Raw genomic sequence first — 25,408 nt, forward strand, 5'->3', positions numbered from 1 at the left:
GTTTTGAAGGTACAATAAATGAATCAGAAAAAAGTATTTTTATTTTAACAGCCACCTTTATTATTCGGAGGAAACAGTATGGTACAATACAAAAACTGTAACTGCTTGTTGTAAATCAAATGCTTTACAACAGAAAAGCTCTTTGACATAAATTACATGAGGTCCGTCTCTTGTACACAGAATTTGAAAACCATTCAAATGCTCATTGAGACCCGCTGTTTGCAGTGCAAACGTACTCAACAATAACCTCTCATCCTCCACAACAACTTGGTAGAGCTTGTGAAAAACTGGCATTTCACAATGGACATTTATATAAACAAATAAATCTGCACGATAAATTTCCATGTTGTTTTGCCCATGTAACATTTAACACCTTGGTGTTGATTGGTAGCTGAAGAGTCTCTGCTATCTCACAACCCCAGTCCAGTGGATTTAAAGAAAGCATTTTACCTGGTCCAGTGATCAGCCTCTTGGGGTCAAATGTCTGCCAGCTGAAAGCAATATGACTTTGATGTTTTATTGCCAATGTTTTGGTTACATTTTTGAAACTTCTCAATTGTTTTTTTTAAAAGAAGTTGTGTTTCGCTTCATAGCGCATGCACCAGCTATACAAAAGTGATCCTGTTTTGAGTATACATGTAGGATAATGCACAATGACATGATGCTTTGGTAGCAGCTTCTTGTGTGGAGACAAACGTTTGAACAACCTGTGGTGTTCGGCGATCAGGTGTTTCAAGAAAATACTGATGCCTTTTGATAACACTGGTGAAAATACAATATTCACTATTTGAAGCAACAGCAGTAGCAGGTACCAGTGCTAACCATTTGGACAAACTATATCTCTAAAGATGAGTGGTAGATTCCGAAGTAAACACCAGGACTGGATGGCGTTTAACCCCAAGTCGTTTGAGTCCTCTCCCAACTTCACTGTAGGTGGTTTGTTGTTTTGTTCCATGTAGCCATAGTTAAAGCTCTTAATTCTCCTGCCCACTTCCTTTGATGTTGTATACTGATTATGTAACGTAATCAGTTTCATTTCATATTGTGCCCCTCCCTCCAAGATATCATGCATAATATCAACAGAGAAATTTTCACATGTATTGAAGTACTGCAATGAGCTTAGAATGCAAGACTGTTTAACACCCATCACATAAGGAAATCTCTACAAAACCAAACAGGCAGTGAAGACCAAGGCTGTCACCAGTAACTTGGACAAGTTCCATGTACTGGGTCATATGGGTGAACCTTAACTCCATCCCTCTCTGGGATTTTCATATCCTTCACAATTGGATCAAGTATCTTAGAGAAGCCATATGTTCGGGATGTTGAACTCCTTGGCAACTGTGAACATAATACAATTGCATTATACATTTGAAATAAACACCAGAACAAGCAAAGAAAGTGGAATTAAATAAACTGAACAAAATAAACCTAAACATTTGGTATAGCAGCTATTATAGCATCATCACCAAAGCTTGACTGATTTACACTACGAAACACGCTGGAAACATTAATGTTTTTTACTCACCGCAATCCAAAAACAATCAGTAGGTCAGTTGGCCCTCAAAACATATGTACTTCTGTTGTTCTCTGTACTTCATATGCACAGCTGGCATCCTTAATGATATGAAAACGATATTTTTCAGTACAAATACTTACAAAATTGAACAAAAAACACAAATATATTCCATATGTGTCTTACAATCTCGTGTTCTATTCTAATAATGTGAATGCATATAAAAAAATAGTAAGAGCAAACTCAACGTTGCAGCAGTTGGAAGTTTCTATAATACTAATCTAATACACTAGGGGCTTAAGAAACGTCTAAAACTGCAACCATGTATACTTTACAATTCAGAGTAAAGCATGCGTGCTTTCTAACTTAACGGGTGAAACATCCACAAACGTCAATCCACGATAAAACACACATTTATAACAGAACATTAGGTTAAAAAACAAGTCGATTTGCATGCCTCAATTTGGTGTAAAACACATGTGTTCACAGACCTTTTTGGATAAAACACTGGTGCACTGGATTTGTTAAAAACACACTAGCCTGGTCAATTATACTACCTAAAAGCAGCTATTGAGCAATGCTAAAAAAAAATTCTCCTGACTTTGCCCCTATATGTTACATATATTACACCCCAAGTTTGTATTTTGTATGTATTGTCTGTATGGTCGACTAGGTCTGTCATCTCAGCTGCAGGCAACTGCAACTGACAAATAAAGCTTATCCTTATCCTTAATTTGGCAGAAGCTAACCAACCTTGTCACAAACTCGCAAGCCTTAATGTTACTTACAGGCGTTACCTTTCAGATAAACAAAAAAAAAAATAAACATTTTATCCTAAATGAAATCATTATTAAGCACTTTACTCACTTACCTGGCTCACCGCTGACAGTTGTCTCTGTTCCACTGCGGGACAGCAGCAGAAAGGAAACGTAGGAAATGTTAGTGGGCGTAGTCTCGCCATATTACTCCAAAAGAATTTCTTCTTCCTCTGTTTAACTCTAGTGGCCAATCGAAATGATTACAATCCAAAATGAGTAAAAATTATTCTTAGAAGAAAACATTAACTCTGGAAAAATCATTCTCGCCATTTTCCTGTGTACATAATCCCCCACTAATGTTTAGTTAAGTGAGTCTTTGCAAATTGCAGTGTTTTTGGTAGCAATCAGCAAACTTCTGGCATAATTCTAGCTCGATATTTGATTATGCTTCTTGGCAGAATTGGTAGTTCATTTAAACTGGTAGGTTTCCTGGTACCGACCCAGCTTTAAATTGTAGCCCACAGGTTCGAGGTTGGGCTTTCCAGAAGGTTAGCCTGCTTTCAAATCCAGTTTTGATGTGCGTGGAATCAGTGTCCTGTTGGAACACGCAACTGTGTACAAGTTAAAAACATCTAGGACTTGGTTTGAAGTAATATGCCTTCTTCATTTTTCTATACACTTTGTGCAGTGTACCAGTACCACTGCTAGCAAAACAGCCACACAGCATGATGCTACCTCCACCATGCTTGACAGCTGGTGCTGTTGTTAGGTTTGAAATGCTCACCTTTACTCCTCAATTTTTGTCTCCTCTGATCATAAATCCTTCATCCAGGAGGAGTTTGGTTTATCCATGTGGGCAGCTGAAAGCTGCAAATTTCATTCAAGCTTAAAGGACCCTCTCAGTGTATGTCTTCACTAGGCACAGTGACACTGTAGTTCCAGCAGTTTCCAGTTCCTCCAGCTGTCCTGGGTACACCCCCCGGAACTCCTCACATGCCCCCACAACAGCTCACCTAGGAGCAATAGTTTCAACAATTCTTCTATAAGATTTCTGAGCACACAGATGCTCCGAGTGGAATAAAACTATACTTTGAAAGCAACATCTGATCTGTGTCCCTTTTAGAGCCACAAGTCTGTTATTTGATGCTGTGTTTTGTTGTCAGAGTAAATAAAAACAGTAAAGAATTGTACTAAAAATTTTATTTGTTGTTCATCTGTACAATGACCAAAAAAAACCCAAAATACATACAGGTGGTTAAATTACTCCCACGCTTACAAACTCGAGCAAGTCTAAGGATGCGTTTTTTAAAAAGGCAAAATGACAGACAGTTATCTAACAGGAATTACGATGGCATCGGTGCTCTCGGAGGAGCCCGTGGGGGGACACCTGGGGGCCTCGGTGGCATCGGAGGTCCTCTCTGGAAGCCAAAGGGAGGTGGTCGAGGAGGACCGGCACCATAGCCAGGTGGAGGCATGGGAGGAGGAGGCCCTCTCATGCCTGGAGGGACAGGAGGGCCTGGGAGAGAGAGAACAAGTGGTCATAGTCTGATAAAACTGCTGTAAAACGCTACCAAGAGCCGGGGTTCACACCAGAAACCTTCTTGCCGTGACGCAACAGTGCTAACCGCTGTCTTGCCATGCCGCCCAACATGATGTTACATCTTATTCAGTTTCCTTCCCATATCCTTTCTTATGAAAATGGCTTCCTGGGTATCAGAGCCCAGATTTTGTGCCATAGCTGCCTGGTGTAACAGCAATAATACATTTTTTTTAAGGCTTGGCTCACAAATTTTAGTAGGGTACCTTCACAGGCATCAGCATGAGTCAATGAACATTTGACTGCTTTCCAAATCATCTCACAGCCAAATGTTTATTTTATATGCTAAATTATCAATGTGTTTCATCAACAACAGCGCAACCTGAGCACATGACAGCAAAACCATTTTCAATGCATAATATCAGTTGTGTTACGGAGAGAACCCTTCAATGATTCTTTTTACAGGGAAATGTTGCTTTGAATGACTTTTCCTCTTATTTTGGTGCTCAGAGAAACTTTTATTAGACAACAAAGACTGAAAGAGATGCCACAGCGCTTACCTGTGGGAGGCCCATACGGCGCTCTGGGAGGCATGCCCATAGGTGGGGGTGGAGGCATGCTGGGGGGCGGCGGTGCCCGGGGGTTTGATCCTGGTGGAGCAGGAGGCGGAGGCACCATGCCAGGAGGAGCAGGAGGAGGCATGGGCATCTGAGGCATACCTGCATGGCAGCAACAAAGCAAGCTCAAGCTTAACATTTGTCCACATGGACCAAACTGGTAAGAGTGAAACTCCAGGTATATTTAAATACGCCAAACACAGGTAATCTATAACTGATAACGTCATGCAGGCTCATATGTACAAGAACTACATAAAAAGCATGTAAATATACATATCTAAACTTTTACAACGTACTACTGCATTGCTTTCCACAAGGAATGAATATGGAAACACATTGAAAGCATAAATGTAGCCTTACCTGGATGCATGCTGCCAGGAGGGAATGGTGGTGGTCCGGGTGGAGGTCCGCCACCACCCTGCGGGCCTGGTGTCACAGCTACTGGTGGTATAGCCATAGAAGGGGGCATTGATGGAGGTATCGATCCAGGTGGAGGAACAGGAGGGAAAGCACCAGGAGGTGGCATGCCTGCACGCAAACAGGTTGCATTTGCAAAGTGAGTCTCATATTTCACATTTGAGCAGAGCAATGTGACTTGTAATGATCTACCCATGGTAGCTAATGTAATATCTATGAAGAACTTCATTAAAGGACCAATTTGTCAGCTGTCATGTTCACTTTACTCCACACACTGATCAAGATTTGTTAGATTAAAAATAACCTCTTTATCACCTACTGATAAAAGAGGCATCATCCAGAGCAGCATCATCTTAATGCTCATGATGGAAACTCATCTACTCCCATGACAGCCTGTAATCTATAACAATTAATCACATGCTGCTGCTGTTTAGAGATTATCCCGAGAAGAACAAAAGGAAGCACAACAACATGACCGCATATCACCGACATATGACCTGCTAATTACTCAGAATTTATTACTTCTTAGAATAAAATGGTCACAATAACTGAGTGTACGGGAAGCATGAGCAGCAGGTATAACATCCTGTCTATTTCCAAACAGGATCTGGTCAACAATTGGATTGTGTGTGTGCAAAAGAAGGCAAACTCACGCTTTCGTAAATTAAGTTTAACTGATGCCGTTTGTACTTTAATCGATAGTTTAACAGAGTAATATAATTAACTGCCATGAATAACGAGCCCAAGATGGGGCTGGCTGTTGAACAGCAATTCTAAGATAATCATTCAAGTACTGCATCGTCCTCTTAGACAGACAAAACTATTTAAAATATATCATCACAGCCCACTGGACAAACTCTGTGTAATAGATACTGCTCTTTTTATTTAATGTCCAACCATTCAGATGTAGAGTAAACTACAGGAAGTTCCATGTGAGCATAATGTGAAAAGAGATTAAAACGCATGAGGAACAACTTTTATTCTTTGACCACTTCTGTTTGATTACTTCTTTTTCCTGCTCCTGGAAGTAGGTCAAGTTGTACCAGAAACCCAAATTCATCTTGTAAGCTAATCACTTAAAATTGACACCTATTAACTTCTTATTAACGGAAACAAGATTTTTCCACATTACCTGATGAACGGTGCCTGAAATGTTGTGTAACACCCCGCAGCAATGTTCAAATGCCCAAAATGCAATAAAACAACTTCCATTTGCTCTTACCTGGAATGGCCATCGCAGCTCCCAGCGTGGTCAGGACCGGCGTTGGAGCCGTTGGCGGTGGAGGAGCATCTGCAAACAGCTGGTGAGGCCTGTCTGCCTGGGAGAGAGGATTCTGAGCGGCCAGGAGTCGCTCTGCAGCCGAGCCGTGACGCTCTCCTTTGGAATCTTTCTTGAAGGCATACGACACTGTGATGGGCCTGTTGCAGAGGTACTGGCCGTTCATGGCCTCAATGGCGGCATCGGATGCATCGAAGCTGGCAAAATTGATGAAAGCATAGCCCTTAGAGTTGCCGGTGTCTGGGTCTCTCATGATCTTTGGCGTCTGGAGGATCACACCAAAGGCACTGAACGTGTCGTAGAGCAGTTTCTCATCAATCTCTGGGTCCAGGTTACCGATGAAGATGTTAGCACCGACATCCAGGTTTTTGTTGTGTGCAGAAGCTTTATTAACCCTGATCGGTTTGCCGTAGAGCTTTATCATATTCATGATTTTGATGGCATAGTCGGCATCCTCTTCACTGAGGAACTCCACAAAGCCATAGCCTGAGAAAGTAGCAAAAACTGTTAGCTGAGCTTGTTTTTGGTGATCCTTCAATACACGTACCAAAAAGGTGATCTGATTACTTACCTTGATGTTGGCCTGTGACTCTGTCTTTGGGCATGTGTGTGTTGACCACAGGACCAGCCTGCAGGAAAAGCTCCCATAGTAACGGCTCAGACACTTTCTCATCCAAACCACCAACATATACAGTGGCGTCTAAAACATGGAGAAAATAAACCTCATAATGATCAGTGCGTCATCACAGGTCGTCAATCTCTTTTTCAGTGGACACACGTGACATTAAAGTAAAAGTCGATGGAGATACTTCAAGAATAGAAAAATAGCTAATATTTGGAAATAAATTAGTTAATCAGTGAGATCCAGTCGCTTGTGTCCTTTGGAAGGCCTGTTAATATAATTCAGCCAGAAGATGTGTACAGATAACTATGCGTTGTGACCGGATAAAAGATTTATAAATTATTTACTTGCTTCTTCTTAAAGTTCCTTTATTGCCTCTCACACTCTCCTCATATTTATTATACGTGTACAATATTTATTCAGGAAACTCACGTTTAGTGTTTACATCTAAAATACCGATATCTGTATACCCACATCAAGAAATAGTCCTCGTATAAAATCAGCACGATACGAAACAAAGAAGTTTAATATGTTTAATATGACCGCCGAGCCATATTACAAGCTATGTTGTTAGCTTCTTCGGCTACTTGTAGTTGTTGGTCAACTAGACGTTAAGTCTGCTGCTAATTTGTTTGGAAGAGTCGCACTTTAAAACAACCAAAAACCATCGCTGAACTGGCTTATAAATAAGTAACAAGTAAAAGGATTAAAAAGTCTGTTTGCAAAGGAAAATTAGCGACATGCTAAGCTAGCGACAACTCAATGTTTCCATGTGATCTGCCATTTGTTTATCACAAACTGCAGTCTAAAGGAGGCAGTCGGTATGTAAAAATGAGCCGGTTCCGGTGAAATGTACCAGCACTTTTATGAATGAGAAGTGCAAAGAAACAAAACAGAGTTTAATGATGAGTTTACCTTGGTTTCTTTCTGAAATTGGTCCCGCTGCCATGTTGAAAGACCAACGCAGGGGGAGCGCAGCACATTGAAACCCCGCCTCTTCCGATGTTGTGCACCGGAAGTACAAAACAAAAAAATTAATTTAATTTATTTAATTTACTTTAAAATAATTCTTTCTGGTATGATATTAAATGTCGGATTTTAAAGAACATTATGTGAAAAACAAGTTCATTTCAGCTAGAATTTAATTTATTTATGTTTTTAATGCTTCTGGACACAATTTTCCAAACAAAAAAAAAAAATTCCAAACAACTTATTTTAATTTAATTTAATAATAAAAAAACATAATTAATTTGTTACATAAACACAGTCCAGGTACTGAGTAGCTTAGTTGTGGTTAGGTAGTCAGTGGGGTTGTAGTCTAATTTAGGATTCTAAAGGCTTCATGTTAAAAGCTCTTCCTCTTTCTTTCTGTCCTGCACACGGTAGGGTAGCATTTCGTTGATGGCAGTATGGACAACAGTCTGGATCCCATGCGATCCTCTTGGCTGCATAATTTGACTTATATGTCACCCAGATTTAGGAGATTGAACTTCATGGTTCTCTCGATTTAAAACGACCCCCATGAGAACCAAGTGATCCCAGTCAGGCGCAGCTCCCTATCCAGTTGGTGATGCTGCCATTCAAGATCCTAAGCAACCACCTGTGGGTGGGATATATCTGTTATGCCTTCTGGTGGCATTTGCAAGTTATTGCATAATTTAAAAAAAAAAAAATAAAGTGAATGAAATCAGTGCTTTTATACTCTAAAAATCTGGAATATGCATTTTTATTAATTTGGAATATTAAATTATTACCACTGTGTGTGTGTGTGTGTGTGTGTGTGGCCTTGATTTTCAGTCACTGAAAACAAGTGGCTCGACACAGTGCCATTTGTAACAGCAAATTTATTACATATACATATAAATCTACTAAAAGTATAAACATGGAATACAAAATGTTCATAGAAAATACAAACAGTAAGGACCTCGAGAAACACTCTTATAAAACAATACTGTATAGAATATGAAACATATAAAACCAGAACTTAATCAACACATCATGCATCAAAGCAAAAAAAAAAAATGAAAAAACAAAACAATACAAAAACATGTAGAGCCAAAACTGTTTTTTAGCAAACAAATGGCAAAAAACAAACATACGGTTCAAAAAAACTTCAATTATTTTGATAACAAAGAAAGATCAAAGGCATTTTTACAGAAGGAGCCTTGAGATTAATGGCTTGTGGCTATAAAAACAAACAAACAAAAAACCAAACAAACCAGAAGTTGAGCATCTAACTTGAAACAAACAGCCTCAGCCTCCTTCCCGTTAAGCAGTTCATTAAAACACTGCTTGAGATTTCCTCATTAATCACATTTACTTTTCTTAATTGAGTCAAAGAAGGATAAAATCCCTGAAAGTGTTTCTGCATATGAAATCCTGGCAATCTGTTTAGTACCAGGTTTAAAATTTACTGATTTGAAATTTACACATTTGAAAAGGTTGAAGATATTAACCAGGATATATATAGATGACTTTTTCTGTCAATTATAAATTTGCATTATTAATTAAAGAGAACTGCAAAGTTTTCTTTAATTAATAATAAATAATAAAAGAAAACAAAAACAAAATCAGTATATAATGTTTATAAATTGATACCAAAGGTAATAATATTAAATACATCCTTCACACAATTGGCATGTAGCATATTAAGGAAATGTTTTGAATAAAACACTCTGCAGGTACTGGAAGTATTACCCAGCACAGACGCCACTTCAGACTGTAATTAAAAGATGGACGTAGCTGCCATGTCATCACCCACTGGTTTGGAAGCCCTGCATTTGGCATTTTGGACTTTTTTGATAGCAGACATAACAAACAAGTGGTGAGAAACTGGGACTGTTGTGGACGGCCGGATCAATAAGCTTATGAAGAGATAAAATTAATACTGAGCAGAAAGTAGTTCAGCTTATTGATCCGGCCCTCCACAACAGTCCTGGTCTAGCACACACCGTATTTTATCATAGTCAACACCAGCTCATAATTTACCAACAGACATCATGCTGTGTGTTAAAAGGGACCACAATGACATAAGGAAAGTAGTGATTGGGGTCAGTCATTCCAGAGGAGTTGACAATTATAAAGAATGCAGGTTGAAGGCACTTCTGCACTGGTTTCACTTTTCAGACTACAGGGGCTTATTTGCTGGAAAACAAAATTTAAAAATCGCCATTCCTAACTTGAAATTTCAAGTTAAGTTGAAATTTAGCTAGCTCTGCCAATCAGAAAGCTCTGCGAAGGCAGATCATTTCCTTGTCATCAGCTGTCTAACACTTGGACATGAACACACCTTTATCCATTTCTGCAAAGAGGCATTCAACGTTTGCTATACATTGGTAGCTCACAAGCTTCTATATTAGACAGAGAAGCTATGTCCATCTTTTATATACAGTCTGTGATTCAGACCAATGAAGTAACATTGGTCAGATTTTGTTACCTTTGGGGCCGAGTGTGGGAACTTGTTTACATCCGTTTTCAGTCTTTATGCTAATCTAAGCAAAGCGTCTTTATTTAGCTTCATATTAACCAGACCGCCCTTCATGTAACATCAATCAAATTCTTAGAGTAAATTTCCCCCAAATGTTTGAACTATTCTTTTAAAATGCTGTAACAGTAAGAAATTAACCGCATGTGTAAAGATGACTGTTCAAACATTGCTAGCTACCATTTTCATAAAGGCACAAAGACTCCAGAGATGAGTTATAGAAACTTCCTGCACTTTTTCTTTGTTTGTTCTTTCTTTATATTTCGTGTAATCGGGTTCTGCTCCTGCTAATAATCCAGCATTCAGCAGCAAGAACGAGCCCTCCTGCTGTCTGACTTTCATTACATCCAAAAGAACCATATCACATCAATTAAAACTTGCGTGGGGTCTTTTTAATGATGCTTGTTAAAACGCCTTTATCCCTACAACGTATAAAAATGCATTTTATAAAGACGAACAAATATAAAGTTATGACATTTGCGGGAAAAAATGGTAATAAATGCCTGTTATATTACATTTTTTTGGCATGCAGACATTACAACGCTGCCAAAACCCAATTCCTTCTTCTAGTATCGCAAAAAAACTTAGACCACAGAAGCTGGCACTGTTCTGACTACAATGACTCAAAACTGATGGTTCGGCTTTAAAAAAAAAAAAAGAGAAAAAAAGCCCAACTCATTCTCTGGCCTCAATTTTTTAACTGCTGAGACCCTGACCTACATTTAAGTCCTAACAAACACTCACTTTGTTTGAACTCCACTAGTTGACCAACACAATCTGCATCACAAGAGCAGATTTTGCAGTTTTTGTAAGATGTGTTGCTTTGCAGGTCCTTTTTGCTGATAACGCATTAAAAATGATACATTCGGCTAGTGTCATCGTCGCCAAGCAAGAGACGAAGCTTAAAAAAAACGCCTTTTTTAATTAATAAAAAAAGCAGCAAGAAAAGCTGAAGTAAAACGGCATAGTGGTGGTTTAATATTTGATCTTTTTTTTTTAACCTGAGCTGCTGTCAGAGCATCAATTACCTGCTGACATGTTTCTTCTTTTGCAAATTACCCACAAATTATTATTACATGAGTCAATAAGTGTATTTCTGTGCTTACTGGAAGTCTAGTATTATTTGAGGCTGCTTCCCATAAAAAACCTGTAGGAACAGGTTGCACATCCATTACAGAAAACCGGTGATATTAGCTGGGATCTTTTATCCCCTTCATTCATATCTTGCTGAGTGGGTGACCTCTGTTCCTGTGCTTTATTCATGAACAAACACAGGCTTCTTGCGTCATCAATTTTGGCATCTTCCCATCCCAAATACTACAACCAACCAAAACAAACCGAAGCCGAGAAGAAACACAGGAGCTATACCTCATTAGGTTTTGGTCTGATGGGTCATTTTATGCCCCGTACATTCACTGATCCATAAAGGTTTTGTCTCCATAGGTCTACTTTGAGTAAGTACAGTATGAAATAATGAAAACAAAACATGTAAATCCCAGTCACATTGAATGCCGAGCACTTTTACAGGCATCTAGAGAAAAAGCACTGTTATCCTGTAATTACTAGGCACAAAGAGGTAACGGGCTATAGCGGCTAGTATTTGTTTTATGGACAAGATGTGCATACTGTAAGTCAAGGCTTGATTACCTGGTACGCGAAACAAAACAAAACCTAAAACGTTCTGAGAAGTCACCTATGAAGTGATCAATACTGTTACCAGGAATCCTACGGAGTGCGAAGGCATGTTTCCATACGGTTGGTTTAGTGTGATGGCAGAGTGGCGGTGTTGGCTGCACTGAGCTGACCCACAGCTAACATGAGGATGTCCTTCTTCTCTTTGTAAAAACGCAGTTCTCTGCCCGCCAGCCTGGCGTCCTCTAGTTCCCGCTCTGTCGTGGCCAGCTCCTGCGCAATGGTGCCCGCTACGCTCTGCTCTCGGTTCACCCAGTCGGCGGCCATCTGAGTGCGCATGTCATCATCCAGAGCCCGATGGGAGTAGTGAGCCAGCACCTCCTGCAAGTTCAGCCAGAAAGTCATAAAGAGTCAGAAGATGTGATAGTGGGAAACAGCATTCCCAATCAGATATTCCTCCAATTATCCAGATTCTGATGCTGAACCTAATAAAACTTCATCATTTTAAATTTCATAAGACATGAAATTTCTTTATATTTTTCGGTGAAAATGTGAAATAGGCACAGTAAACATGCACGGAAATACAGTATATATAAGACAGAAACAGAGTTGCACAATCCTAACAAGGTTGAAAGTCAACATTTGGACATTTATTCTTATTTGTCCTCTAGACTTCTTGAAAAACATGAAAAGCTCTATTTTGGATGTTCGCTATATTTAGATGATCCCACACTGCTGCAGTAATGCTGAAATCCAGCCTGTGGGGAGGCCAATCCATGGCCCTGATAGTGCTCCGCTGTGAGTTTTTCTATGCAGGTATGCTTTCACTGCACTGGCAGTGTGTTTGTGATCATTGTCACGCTGTCATGCATTCATACTTCTATCATTTTTGACAAGACCTCCATCACCACTGGCTGAAATGCTGCCCCAAACCATGACAGAGCCTCCACCATATTTCTGTAGGCGCTGTAGGTGCTCTCTGTTTTCCTCTCAAGAGAGGTCAACGTATGTGCAGACAGTTTTTCTACTCTTGGCTCTGTATGATGCCAAAAAAGAGTTTTAAATTAGAAGAAAAATGCAAAGAATTCATTTTTATGATCATATCATGCACAAAGCTCCGACTACACCACACCTCCTTTTAAGGCGGCTTCATGTGGCTGCCTTAAAAGGAGGGAGACCCTAACTGGAGCTACAACAGCAAGTTTCAGAGGATGGACTAAGGGGCTGCACAAAAGCCCAATTTGAGATAAATGGGGATTATTTTGAAACTTAAGATTGACTGAGTCTTAACACACATATTTTAGGAGGCACATTCTTTGTTTTTGCTCTTTTTTCACTTACTGCTCATGGTGAGAAAGATAACTACAAATTTATCTAGAACAGCCCTGTCACAGAGAAAAAGCCCTGCTAAACGCTGATCGGCCACAACATTAAAACCACCAGTCAGATTTTGTGTTGGTCACCAAAACAGCTGTGGCCCAACTGGGCGTGGACGCAGGACCTCTTTGGGAGTGTTTTGGTGTCTGCCACTGGGACGCTGGATGTGGATCGTTTTGGATATGTGGGTTGCTGGGTGGGGCCTCGATTGATTGAATCTGTCCTGACTCTTACAGAGTGAAAGGAATGGGAATTTGGGCTCTTCGTTGTGCTCCTTGAGCTGTTCCTGAGCAAGTTTTGCATTTTGGTGAGGAGCTAAGAAACAGCAGGACATTGCACTGTGGAGATAATCTCTTTTTTTTTTTACTTCACCTCTCAGTAGGTTTAATTTTGTGACCGATTACTGGGAAATTTGTTCATAACTGTAGCTGAAAACTGTTACTATTTTTGTATAATAGAAGGCATTTGTTGGCTTTACCTGTCTGGAACATTGTCGTTCTCTCATGGCTTTGAGGCTTCCATTCCAGTGCAGCAGCTGGAACACAGTCATCAGCTCCTGGAAGACAAACACAGCCGAGACCAAGAATAAGAGACCAGTAATTCAACACTGTGGGGCCAAACTATCTACATATTATCACTTTTGGGCGAACATTTACACACAAAACTGCTACTTTTATGCATACGTGTTCTGTATGTAGCTACTCTCGTACAGGCTCTGGGCTCACATTTACCATAAGTTTGTTTTTTTAAAAAGCTACTTAAAACACGCACCTGAAACTCCAGCATGGACTTTCCTTTATTGGACTCAAGCATGAAGCGAAACGCCCCGATCCCTGTGTTGGGGTTGTCGGCCTCTTCTCTGTTTCCCTGTGAGCATAGACAAGCACTTAAATTCAAGTCAGCCACAGTTTGAGCTCACATAGTAAATGCTACTTCCTCATATGTCCCTACAGATATTTGGCACATATTTGTGTTGAGTTTGGGAGTCAGTCCAATGCAGTGTATATTTCCTTCATTTAATTTTGAGAAGCATCAGCTATTTGTATCCATAGTATACACTTTCATAATATTTACTATGCGTAAAAAAGAAAAAAATCCATGCGTATGATGCCAGCAACTGAGCAAAATTAACCTAATACATCATGTTTTTGGAAGCGCGTTCAAATCGACCATCCTGCTTGACTGACAGTCGTACAAACACAACTTTGAGTTCTCGGCAGTTCTTTTCTTAAACTTACATTAAAGGAGGCCAACGCCTCATTCACGCTCTTCTCAATGAAGTCGTCTGTAATCCGACGCGAGGGATGTTCGTTAAAAACGGAGTTCATCAGGGCGATTTTGGCGGCGCTGCGTCTCGCCTCTGCCTTTGTGGGACAGAACTGTCAAACAGCAAAGAGAGCATGTATCAGTGGACAGATAAACAGTCAAAAGGCCAACGACAACCCGGCCGGTCTTTAAATGACTCTTTGTGGCTTTGAGCTTGCATCCATATTTGGTCTTGTGGTTTTAAGAATGCTTGCAACAGAATAACCAAACCACAACACATTCACTGACGTTCAACCAAAGACAATGGCGTGTTTTTACAGCAATGTGCAAAAAAAGTCTTGAGCCACTCCTCGTTTTGTTATATGTTGATGGGAAAGTGGGAAGGAAAATTAGAGTTAATGACCTCGAAAGTCAGTACTTGGGATGACAACCTTTATTCTTCAACACAGCCTGAGCTCGCTTTGGCAGCTTTCTTGTCATTTCTTTAAGTAGTTTTCTTGGATGTTGGCTGCCTTTTTGTTCAGTTTTATGTCAAGATGAACCCAATGATGTTGATGGAACCTGTGAGCCCAATCCATGACTGATAGTGGTCCATTGTGCGTGCTGAAAACTGAAGTTGTTGCGAATTGGATCCTTTTCAGAAGGTGTTGCATGTTGAATCAAAATCGAATGGCACTTTTCTGCGTTCACAAGTCCGTCAGACTGAAATGGAACCTCAAACCATGACAGAGCCTCCACCTTGTTTTACAGATGACTGTAGACACTCATGTAATTTGGCATAACTCAGCCTTCCTTAAGAATGACTCCTTGACAGCCACCCTTCCACAGAGACCCTTCCACATTGAAGCCTGATGAGGCTTCAATGAACAGTAGATGGATCAGCTGAAGGTCCAGATGCATCTCTCAGGTCCTGTCAGGTCTTTTTTGGATTGCTTTCTATTTCTTACGTAAATAACTTTCCAATACCGTTCGTCTGATGTAGATAGTTTTTAGGCCACTTCTTTTGTCAAGGCATTATGCCAAGTTTTCAGCCAACAGATGTTTGGGAATCACCTCGTTAATATGAAAATATAACTTTATGTCTGTCAAACTATGTTATTGTTGGCATTTTTACAGACTCGGCTAAAGAAAATTGAACAAATGATGTGTTTTTGTGGCAGGATGAAAGCAACAAAGTAGTTACAGATACACTTTAAAGTTGGTTAACTGCTGAGTTGTCTGTTACGTGTAGACACAGCACTGGTTCATCCCTCCTGTCAGGTCTTTGCTAGTTTTTTTTTTAAGGACGTGACCTTCAGATACTGTTCATATGCTCTAGAAGGGTTTTTTAGGCTTCCTGCTTCTTTTTTGTCCTCCACTTGTCCAGTTTCCTCAAATTCTCTAAGGACACACTGTGCACCATCGAGACGTATACCAAGTTTTCCAGTAATAGCTCTTTGGAAATCACAAATATATATAATTTTATGCCTAAGCTTTCACATTTTTCATACTCGACTAAAGAAATGTGTTCTTGTGAGAGGCAGCAGTTTAAAATTGTAAGATGTCTGTTATGTGCAGACATGCATTAAAAAAACATTCCTTTGAAACGGAGTAAAAAAAGCAGCCAATGTCCAAACCCGCTTTAAAAATTCCAAGGAAGTCCGGCTCCTTTAGAAGCAAAGTATAAAGAAATTCATACAGTACTGCATATTTCATAATATTCATGCTAACAGAAAGCAGACACTGCACCTGGAAACTTCCAAAGCAGCTGCCGCCTGGAAGGCTAACATAGCAAACATAAGGAGGGCTGTTGGACGGGACCATTTCATAAACAACGAGGGCTCCGTTCCTCAGGTCGGCTCCTCTGGTCAGCTTCATCTGCCAAAATTCCTGCAAAGCCTCCACCACGTTCACTGCAGGACACACAGATAAAAGAAGAAGCCCTGTTACGTCACACTAATACAAACCATTAGTGCAGTTTACATGTTTTGGTCTGTAGCCGTTAGGCGAGCTCTGCAACATCCTCTCTAAACAAAGATGGAAAGGTGCAGGGGAAGGTCGTCTCCAGGATGCCACAGGGTTTTCCGGAAAGATTTTAGGTGGCTGCCCAGAGGAAATTCTGCATCACCTCAGAGGAGAGGCTTGGAGAAAAACACTCGACTCTGGCCCTCACACGAAAGATCGGAGTTCATGTCATCCACAAGGAAACAAAAACAACAATGGAAAGCTGCAAACTCTGCAACTGAGTCATAAATGATTACTTGGGTTTGGGGTCTGTTGGGAAATATGTGTGCAGCCAACATGATTTGAACGAAGTTACCGCCTGAATCTTGCTCTTATACGAGTCTGGAGACCAGGCCACTTTGTCAAACATTAAAAACAAAAAATGAAAGCTTCTGTCAACAAACTACAAGCCATATTTTCCACACTATAGAGCCCTGAAGGACAATCCAAATCATTTTTTAAACACACACAAAACAAATGTTTTAGATACTCTAAATATTTTGGTTGCTTTCCATCAGGGAGGCGTCTGATCTCTCCTAAGCTCGCTCTGCAGGATGACAGATAATGCGTCCAAAGACACAGCCAGAGTTGTAAAAAAACCATCTTCAGTGTCAAGACGAACAAGGAGAGGCGCAACAGATGGTCAGGCCCCCACGGAGCCCTGATCTCAAAGTCAAGTCAGTCTGGGATTACATAAAGAGAGAGCCTAAAGAAACGGAAACAGCCTAAATCTGCTCATTAATGTGGCCAAGAGTTGGTGCTACTTTAAAGACAGTTTTTTTGTGTGTTTAATTCTTTTTACATAAAGTTAAAAAAAAAAAAAAAGACTTATTTTTCAAATACTGCTAACAAACCAATTCAGGCTTGTGACAGTGGTTTATTAAGGCCTCTTGGTCTGTTTTTATCCATTTCTGAGGACTTCCTCCATAACAAAAGTGCAAAGAGACAGGAAACTCTCGGAGATATCGAAGGATGTAATGTGAAGCTGATCCAAACTACAGTCAAAGAACATCCTGCAACTCCACTTGAAAGTCCAACAAAATCTTTTCCAAAGGTGTATGTGCACACATGCCCCCCCCCCCTTTTTTTCTTATAGTACTCCTTTAAATACACTTAATAGGCCTTTTTGAAATTGCAACTTAATCGCTGCTTGAAAGCAAACGTATAGGAAAGCCTGATTACATCACCTCGTGTGTGTTTTACTGCCAAAAGTCTTCAAAAAAAATGCTGCCAATAATTGTGTTAAGAAGCCTAACTGGCATGCAGGGGGAAGAGGCTGTTAGTTAGGGACACATGGGGACCATCTTTTGGAAATAAATCCTATTAGCATGGGACAGGCACACATGTTAGCGTTACTTAAGCTTTTGGTCTAATGATAGTTTTAGGCAAACTCTGATAGAAATCAGTCAAGTACTTTTAATTAAACTGGATTTTTCAAGTAATTATTACTAATGATGTGCATTTTGCACATCATAAAGTAATAATATAAAGTTTCATATAAAGTATATAAAGCCTTATTTTTCTTATAAGGGACACTGCTCTTTCATTTTTCAAGGTTATTATCGATTTCCACAGTGTCTATTCTTGTTATTTACCGTGTAACATGAGTGTAACGGCTAATTTACGAACAATAGTGTATTGTTCGTAAATGCAAACTCCTGCAGGCCCTGGATGTTAATCCTGTGATGGAGTGACTGGAACGAATATCAAAGGAAACTTCACGGTAACATTGCATCAGGTGCAAATGACCACTGGTGTGTTTACACACGGGAGATAAAGGTGGAAATTACAGGAGTTTGTTCTAAGTATGGTGGAGGTTTTTTGTGCCTTCCTTCCAAACAAATGGCGCAGCTGAAAGTGGTTTCCAGCTCTCCAAAAGTCCCCTCCCCAGCTACAGCCTGAAGCAGTATGACACGCGTTAACGCCGCTATTTCCAGGACAGTGTCAGCAGCGGACATTACCTCTGCCGTAACCCTGCGTGTGTTTGGCGAAGCTGCGAACCACAGCCTCCACCGCCTCCTTCAGCACGGCCGGGTTCCCCGGGTTACAGTGACCGCTAGCCCCCGGCCCCAGCCCCGCTCCCATTCCGCCGTACAGGCTGTGGAGCTGCAGCGGAGGCGGCGGGGGAGGAGGCCCGGAGGAAGCCGCCAGAGAGGCCGGAGAGGACAGCAACGGTGCGATGGGGACCGTAACCCCGGGCCGGAGAGAGGAGCGGAGGGTCCCGGTCGCTCCCGAACTGAATCCGATGCCCGGCTGTAGCCGCTGATGGCGGACACTGTCCGGGATAACGTTGGATTCCATTGTCCCGACGTAACGTCTGCGGAGTCCCGGCTCTGGAGCAAATCTGTAGCGAGGAGCCCGACGGCTTGAGCTGAAAAAGTGAGCTTTAAGAGCTGAATGAGCGAAGTACGGCAGGGTTTTTCTCAGTCACAGCCTGCAAGCGCCGAGCCGACGTTGATTCGACACATAACGGAGCTGCTGAGTCCTCACTCCCTGGATTAGACTGCGGGACTGTCAGTCAAGTGCTGCCTTCAAGGACCCCTCGTATTCTGTTTCTTCTACACTGTGAAATGCATTTACAGTCAGGCTGCACACGTTTTCTAATGTGTGTTTGTAAGCTGGTATTCTTTTTATTTTATTGCACCTGTTCATTGTTACACGGACTGTGTTTTTAATGGGCTAATTTCCTTTTCTTTTCCCCCACCTGTGTTTGCTTGTTTTTGTGGAGTATTTCCACATCCTAGCTGAGGATACAAGGATGCAGGAAGCTTTACTTCCTGGGATAGTAATAACACACCGACCTTAAGTTGTTATAATATTATCTTTGCATTCAGATTGTAATGCAAGCGCACAAAATATTCTACAGCTACGAAACTCCTTTTTTTTTTTTTTTTTTTTGTTTAGCTCTGGTTTAGCTTTGTGTTGAAATCCTACCAGAAATAATAAACCAGCTTCAAGGTTATAATAGCTAGTATGGTAAACTAAACTAAAAAGTGAAGCTACATGTAAAAAAAAAAAAAGAAAAAAGAAAAAGTTAAATAAAAGGAAAAAGAACTGGACATTTGAAGAAAAAAAATTAAAGCTAACTAAAGCGGTTTTGTAAACTTGAAAAGCTAACTAAAGTTGAATAAAAATAGAGAAAATGTTAGTAGTTCTTCTTTTTGTTAATTTGATCAAATTAAATTAAAATAAAACAAAAAACGTAATAGATGTGGCTCAGGTGATCCAGCAGGTCGTCTACCAATAGGAAAGTTTGTGGATCGACTCAGTATCCTTGGGCAACTGTCATGAGAATTCCAATGTTTTCCGGAGGACGTGAAGGCAACAGTGGAAAATCAGAAAATGTCAAGCCAAGAAATCTGAGCCTCCTCTGTTCTCCTCTGGCTCCAAAAGAGAACAACTACAGTGCAGGTTTACAGCTCCAACTCTGCTGAAGCATGTGATTAAAACTTGGATCAGACTAACTCAGTTTACTCGATAAGAGGTGGAAAAAAATGATGATCTTACTTTGAAATTTTGAAACATAATACAACTTTGTACTACCTTAACTCTGAGCTGGAGTGAGGGTGAGACCACCAACCTAGAGCAGAACAAAGACTTGAAGAGGAAATGGGACCTCCTCTTGTGTCTCCTAAATATTTTTTAGGACTTTGTGGGTCTTGTGTCATTTTTCATTCTTTCTGCGGTCTGCGATGAAGCCAGAGAAGTCCAAAGGAGGAACTAGTCCTCCCTCACTTTTTTTTGTTAAACTGAATCTGCATTAAGTCAAAGATTGAACCTCATCTGTTTCCACTAAAAAGCACATTTTAAACAAATTAGAGCCCAGTGAGAAACTGGAAATCACACAAAGGACAAGAAAAAATGTCAGAAATAGTGTTTACTACAGAGTTTGCAAACAGCTGAAGGATTTCTGCAGATGCACACTTTATAACTGTGAATGAGTGTGTGCCTCACTAGTGCATGCTTTTATTTCCCGACCCCAGTTCATAACTTCAAGGTCCATGGCTTATGTTCACTTCCTCTGACATTTGTCCATTGATCCTGTTCTCCGGTTTTCTAATGGGATCTTGTGTCAGCATGGACTGAACTCCACGATGGATACAACTTTGATGATGGAGGTTTCAAGATTAGGTCCAAGCAAAGCTTGGCGTAGCAGGTGATCCTCTGACCTAAATACTGATCATTCTCACTCTTTTTTTCCTTCTTAAATATTCAGTTTGTCTCATTTGTTGCTATATTACAATTATTATCATTTACAGACATCCTGAACATGTGCTGTTCCCTCTAAAGAGACCTGTGAAATTTCTGGTTTTAGAGACACCGTGGACATGCAGGAAATTTAAGTAACTTCTGAAACAAGCTGTTTTAGCATCTCTCGCTTTCTTCTGATTGGCTGACACTCATAAACAAAGGGTTTGAGCAGCAGGTTGGTGGGGCTTCTGTGCTTACAACTGTGCATCTGATGATTATAGACATCACACAGAGACAAGAATAAAAAAAGAAACTGGCAGAAAATGAGTGTTTACAGCTGTCAGAGCCAATCCCTGTAATGGACTGGCAACTTGTCTATTTCAGTATCTATCTACACTTACATTTCAAGCCATTACACATTTAAATTTTTGTGATTACAGCTTGTAGTAGTAGCTTGCAATTATTAGAATGTATTTAATTTTGTTTTGGGGGATGCAGTGCATCTAGAAAGTATTCACAGCACTTCTCTTGTTCCACATTTTGTCACGTTACAACTTTATTCCAGTGTGCATTAAATTAATTTGTACCTCAAAATTCTGAGTGAAAAACTTTGTTTAAAATTCTTGAAACTTTATTGAATATAAAGAACAAAAGTTTAACATGTACCTAAGTATTCACAGCCTTTGTCATGACACATAGACTTGAAGTGAGGTGTATCCTGTTTCAACTTACAATCTGTTGTTGTTCCTATAGCTTAACTGGAGTCTTGTGATGATTTCAGTTAATTGGATGTGATTTGGAAAGGCACACACTTGTATAAATGAGGTCCCATAGTTGACAGTACAGGTCAGCGCACAAACCAAGCCATGAAGTCCAACAAATTGTCTTTAGATCTCGGAGATAGGATTGTACCGAGGCGCAGATCTGGGGAAGGGTACAAAAAAATTCTGCAGGATTGAAAGTCCCAATGAATACAGTGGCCTCCTCTATCACCCATAAATGGAAGAAATTTGGAGCCAACAGGTCTCTTCTTAGAGCTAGCCTTTAGTCAGTGACCAAGAACCTGACGGTTACACTGACAGAGCTCCAGCTGCTCTGTGGTGAGATGAGAAGCATAGAGCCATCATTTCTCCAGCACTTCATTAATCAGGCCTGTATGGTAGAACAGCCAGGCGGAAGCCACTACTCAGTAACAGGCACATTACAGCCTCTCTGGAGTTTGTCATAAGGCACCTGAAGGAATCTCAGACCACGAGAAATAAAACCCTCTGGTCTAATGAAACAAAGATTGAACTTGAATACCAAGGAAACCAGGCATTGCTCATCACCTGGCCAATACCATCCCTACAGTAAAGCATGGTGGTGGCACCATCATGCTGTGGGGACAGTTTTCAACAGGAGGGACTGGGAGACTAGTCAGGGTCAAGGGAAAGATGAATGCAGCTATGTAAATAGACATCCTTTATGATAAACTGCTGCACAGCACTCTGGACTTCAGACTGAGACAAGGGTTCATCTTCCAGCAGGACAATGACCCTAAGCACACAGCCAATATAACAAAGGAGTGCCTTCAGGACCACTCTGCGAATGTCCTTGAGTATGCAAGCCAGATCCCACACTTGAACCCAATTGAACAGCTCAGTGCACAGATGTCTTCAGAAAAGGAGCTACAGCTGTTGTATTCCTAATATCAAGCTGCTCTTGAGCTAGAGACAAAGTCAGAAGTGGGCAAAGAAGAAAAAGGAACTGGATTGTTGCTCATTGGTCCAAAGTGCTCTTCAGGTAAAAGTAAATTTTGCATTTTGCTTGGAAGTCAAAGTCCTGGAGTCTGGAAGGAGAGTGGAAAGCCACAGAATCCAATGTGTTTGAAGTCCAGGGTGAAGTTTCTGCAGGCTGTGATGAGTTGGCATGCCATGTCATCTGCTGCTGTTGGAGGTGGTTAGCTCACTGTGTTTTATCAAGTCCAGAGTCAATGCAGCGTCCACTGAGAGATTTTAGAGCACTTCATGCTTCCGTCTGTGGACAGGCTTTATGGAGGTGCAGGTTTCCTGTTCCAGGAGGAATAAGTACCAGCCCACGGTACCAAAGCTAGCATGTTTTTCTCACTGTGTTATTACCGCCGGGTCGCCTAATCTGAACCTCACAGAGAGTCTGGGGGAAACATGAAAACAGCCTGTCTTCAACAGCGCCAAAACCCGATCACCTCTGTGTTACACCACACTGACGCAGTAATTCTTGCTAACAGAGCCACAGTCAAGTACTGAGTATATAAATTAACTGGATGAAATGAAAGATTCTAACAATCTGAGACACTGGATTTCTGTTTTTCATGAGCTATAAGCCATAACCATCACAATTAAAACAAAAAACTTCATATGTTTCACTTTAGATATAATGACAATAACATAAAGGTTTTCCTTTCAGGCATAACTTAACAGCATTAAGATGCTCTTGTATATAGCTCTTCCACAATCGGGTACAACATTTAAAAAGTTGATAGCAGTACATCAGTTTTGTCTATTTTAATATAAGAGGACAGCTTAGTACATGATTCACTTTAGCAGCAGCTGCTTTACTGAATGTTATTACAGCTCTGAGTACGTTAGTGCTTCTTTCCCGCTGAGTTGAGCGCGTAATGCAATCAATCATTTTTATGGATGAGCGAGAGCCTCAGGGGGTCAAAGCTTAAAGGAAAGACAGAATCAGGACACTTTTTATTTTTTCATGCTGACATCTTTTCATGTAAATGCCCCCATTGTTCACGTCGTAGCTCTGCTGAACTACTTTCGCTACTTATTCCTGCTGCACACACTTTAATGTCAAGTGATGCATCCTCACGTCAATTGCATACCACAAAGCAGATGGTTCTGTGTCTGGAGCACTTTTGAGAGACATAAACAGCTTAAGCCAATAGGACAGTGCAGGCCTGGACACAGAGAATAAATGCTGGGTTGCAAACATGGTGCATGTTTCCACATCTGGTTTTGATCAAAGCTTTACGGTCATAATCTCATTTTTAAAACTCCACTGCAGACTTTTCCCACCAGATGAATAGAGGCTCACGATACATTTGTACAAGGTTTATTAAACAGCTCATGTTGTTTATGCTCCCTGCTCACATATTTCTATCCAAACACATGTATGAGATTGTTTATTGCTGGCTGGGGTGGGAAGCAGTCGGGAATTAATCATTTTACAGCAGCTATAAAGATAGATTGGAGGCAATAACACCCTGCTGGATGTAAGCCAAAGGTAGAAGGTTTACATTCACATGAATGAGTGTAATCCATAACAGTGCTTCCTAAAGAACAGCTGAAAGAGGCAGCTTGAAATATTTTTTTCCCACTTAATAAAAAAATGTTCTGCTTAGTAATTAATTAGACTAATTACAGATGAACAAATTCAAAAAGGGTGATATTTTGTGTTATACAGCATGCATTTAGCATGCTAACATTTACCGTTATGGTCAAAAGTTCTTACATCCACTCATCATGGTCATTTCAAATTTCATGGTAATTTTAGCTTTTAGTGATTTATTGAACTGTTCTTTATCCGGGGTGGAATGATTGTACAGCGTAAATCTTTGATGACTTTAAAAGACAATGGCTGAGTGTTACTTAATTCACTTTGGATCTTCTCCAATCCGCATGGGGTCGAAAGTATAAATACAGACTTATAAGTGTTTATAATCGGTTGGATGTCCCTCAGCAAGATGCACATCAGCCAGATGGTTTTGGTAAGCATGAGCAAGCTTCTGGTATAGTTCTGGCTGAATATTCGACCACTCTTCTTGGCAGAAAGGTTCACTGAAATTTGTTGGTTTCCTGGTATGAAACCAGCTTTGAAGTGTAGTACACAGAGTTTCAATAGGGTTGAGGTTTAGGCTTTGGGAAGACCATTCCTGAAGCTTAATGTTAGCCAGCTTTATCCATTCCAAAACCAATTTTGATGTGTTTGGGATCATTACTCTGTTGCAAAAGCCAACCGTGTCCAAGTTTCAGCTGTTGATTTGAGGGGAAGTTGAAGAGTAGTCCTCCTCCATCATTATTCTTTGCACAATGTAACAGTACTGGTAACAAAACAACCCCAAAGCATGATGCTACCACCAACATCCTTGACAGTTGGTACAGTTCAGTGTTCTTAGGTTTCGAAGCTTTACATTTACTCTTCCAAACATACCTCTTGTCATTGTGGACAAATAGCACAATCTTTGTCTCATCTAACTATAAAGCTTTCCTCCAGAAAGCATTTGGCTCGTCCATGTGGGCAGCAGCAAATTTTAGTTGAGGTTAAAGGTGTTGATTTTATGGCAACACTTCTTCAGCAATCTCTCAGTCCATGGAGACTTAAAACTGGCAGCAGTTCATGACAGGCTTGAGCCTTAGTAGTTCCTGGGTTGTTCCAGAACATCTTAACCAATTTCCTCTCATTTGAGGGTGACAGTATGAGTCTTCTCCAAACCTTGTAAGAGTGGTGCCACGTTCAAATAACTTGTATTTATGTTTAGGAATGGCTTGAAGAGACCTTCCCAACTAGTGTAAATCTACAATTCCTTTTCTTAGATCTTCACTGAGTTCCTGAAAACAGGAGCACAACACTGCCATCAAGCCTATGATAATCCATTGCCATATATGTTGATGTTAATGTCACCAAAAGTCTTCTCAGAGATGGCCTTGCTGTCATAATGCTGACGCTGTTAGTTATGATCAAGTGTTTTCTTCAATCAGCG

General features: G+C 40.5%; 2 protein-coding genes across 2 annotated transcripts; both read right to left on the bottom strand.

Annotated features, from left to right (window-relative positions):
- Positions 1 to 3,457: 3,457 nt before the first annotated feature.
- On the bottom strand, positions 3,458 to 7,765 carry sf3b4 (splicing factor 3b, subunit 4). The gene is made up of 6 exons (XM_085149745.1): positions 7,662 to 7,765; positions 6,696 to 6,824; positions 6,068 to 6,610; positions 4,789 to 4,956; positions 4,372 to 4,530; positions 3,458 to 3,790 (listed from the first exon to the last, which is right to left on the bottom strand). The coding sequence occupies exons 1-6, from the start codon at positions 7,693 to 7,695 to the stop codon at positions 3,618 to 3,620; spliced, it is 1,206 nt and encodes a 401-aa protein (XP_085005871.1). The 5' UTR covers positions 7,696 to 7,765; the 3' UTR covers positions 3,458 to 3,617.
- Positions 7,766 to 8,539: 774 nt separating this feature from the next.
- On the bottom strand, positions 8,540 to 19,011 carry lix1l (limb and CNS expressed 1 like). The gene is made up of 6 exons (XM_085148311.1): positions 18,450 to 19,011; positions 16,234 to 16,397; positions 14,478 to 14,618; positions 14,011 to 14,106; positions 13,718 to 13,795; positions 8,540 to 12,243 (listed from the first exon to the last, which is right to left on the bottom strand). Exons 1-6 carry the CDS (start codon positions 18,787 to 18,789, stop codon positions 11,992 to 11,994), a joined length of 1,071 nt encoding a protein of 356 aa, XP_085004437.1. The 5' UTR covers positions 18,790 to 19,011; the 3' UTR covers positions 8,540 to 11,991.
- Between the last annotated feature and the right edge of the window lie 6,397 nt (positions 19,012 to 25,408).

This window comes from Neolamprologus multifasciatus, chromosome 22 (genome assembly GCF_963576455.1).
Source record: "Neolamprologus multifasciatus chromosome 22, fNeoMul1.2, whole genome shotgun sequence".
NCBI lineage: Eukaryota > Metazoa > Chordata > Actinopteri > Cichliformes > Cichlidae > Neolamprologus > Neolamprologus multifasciatus.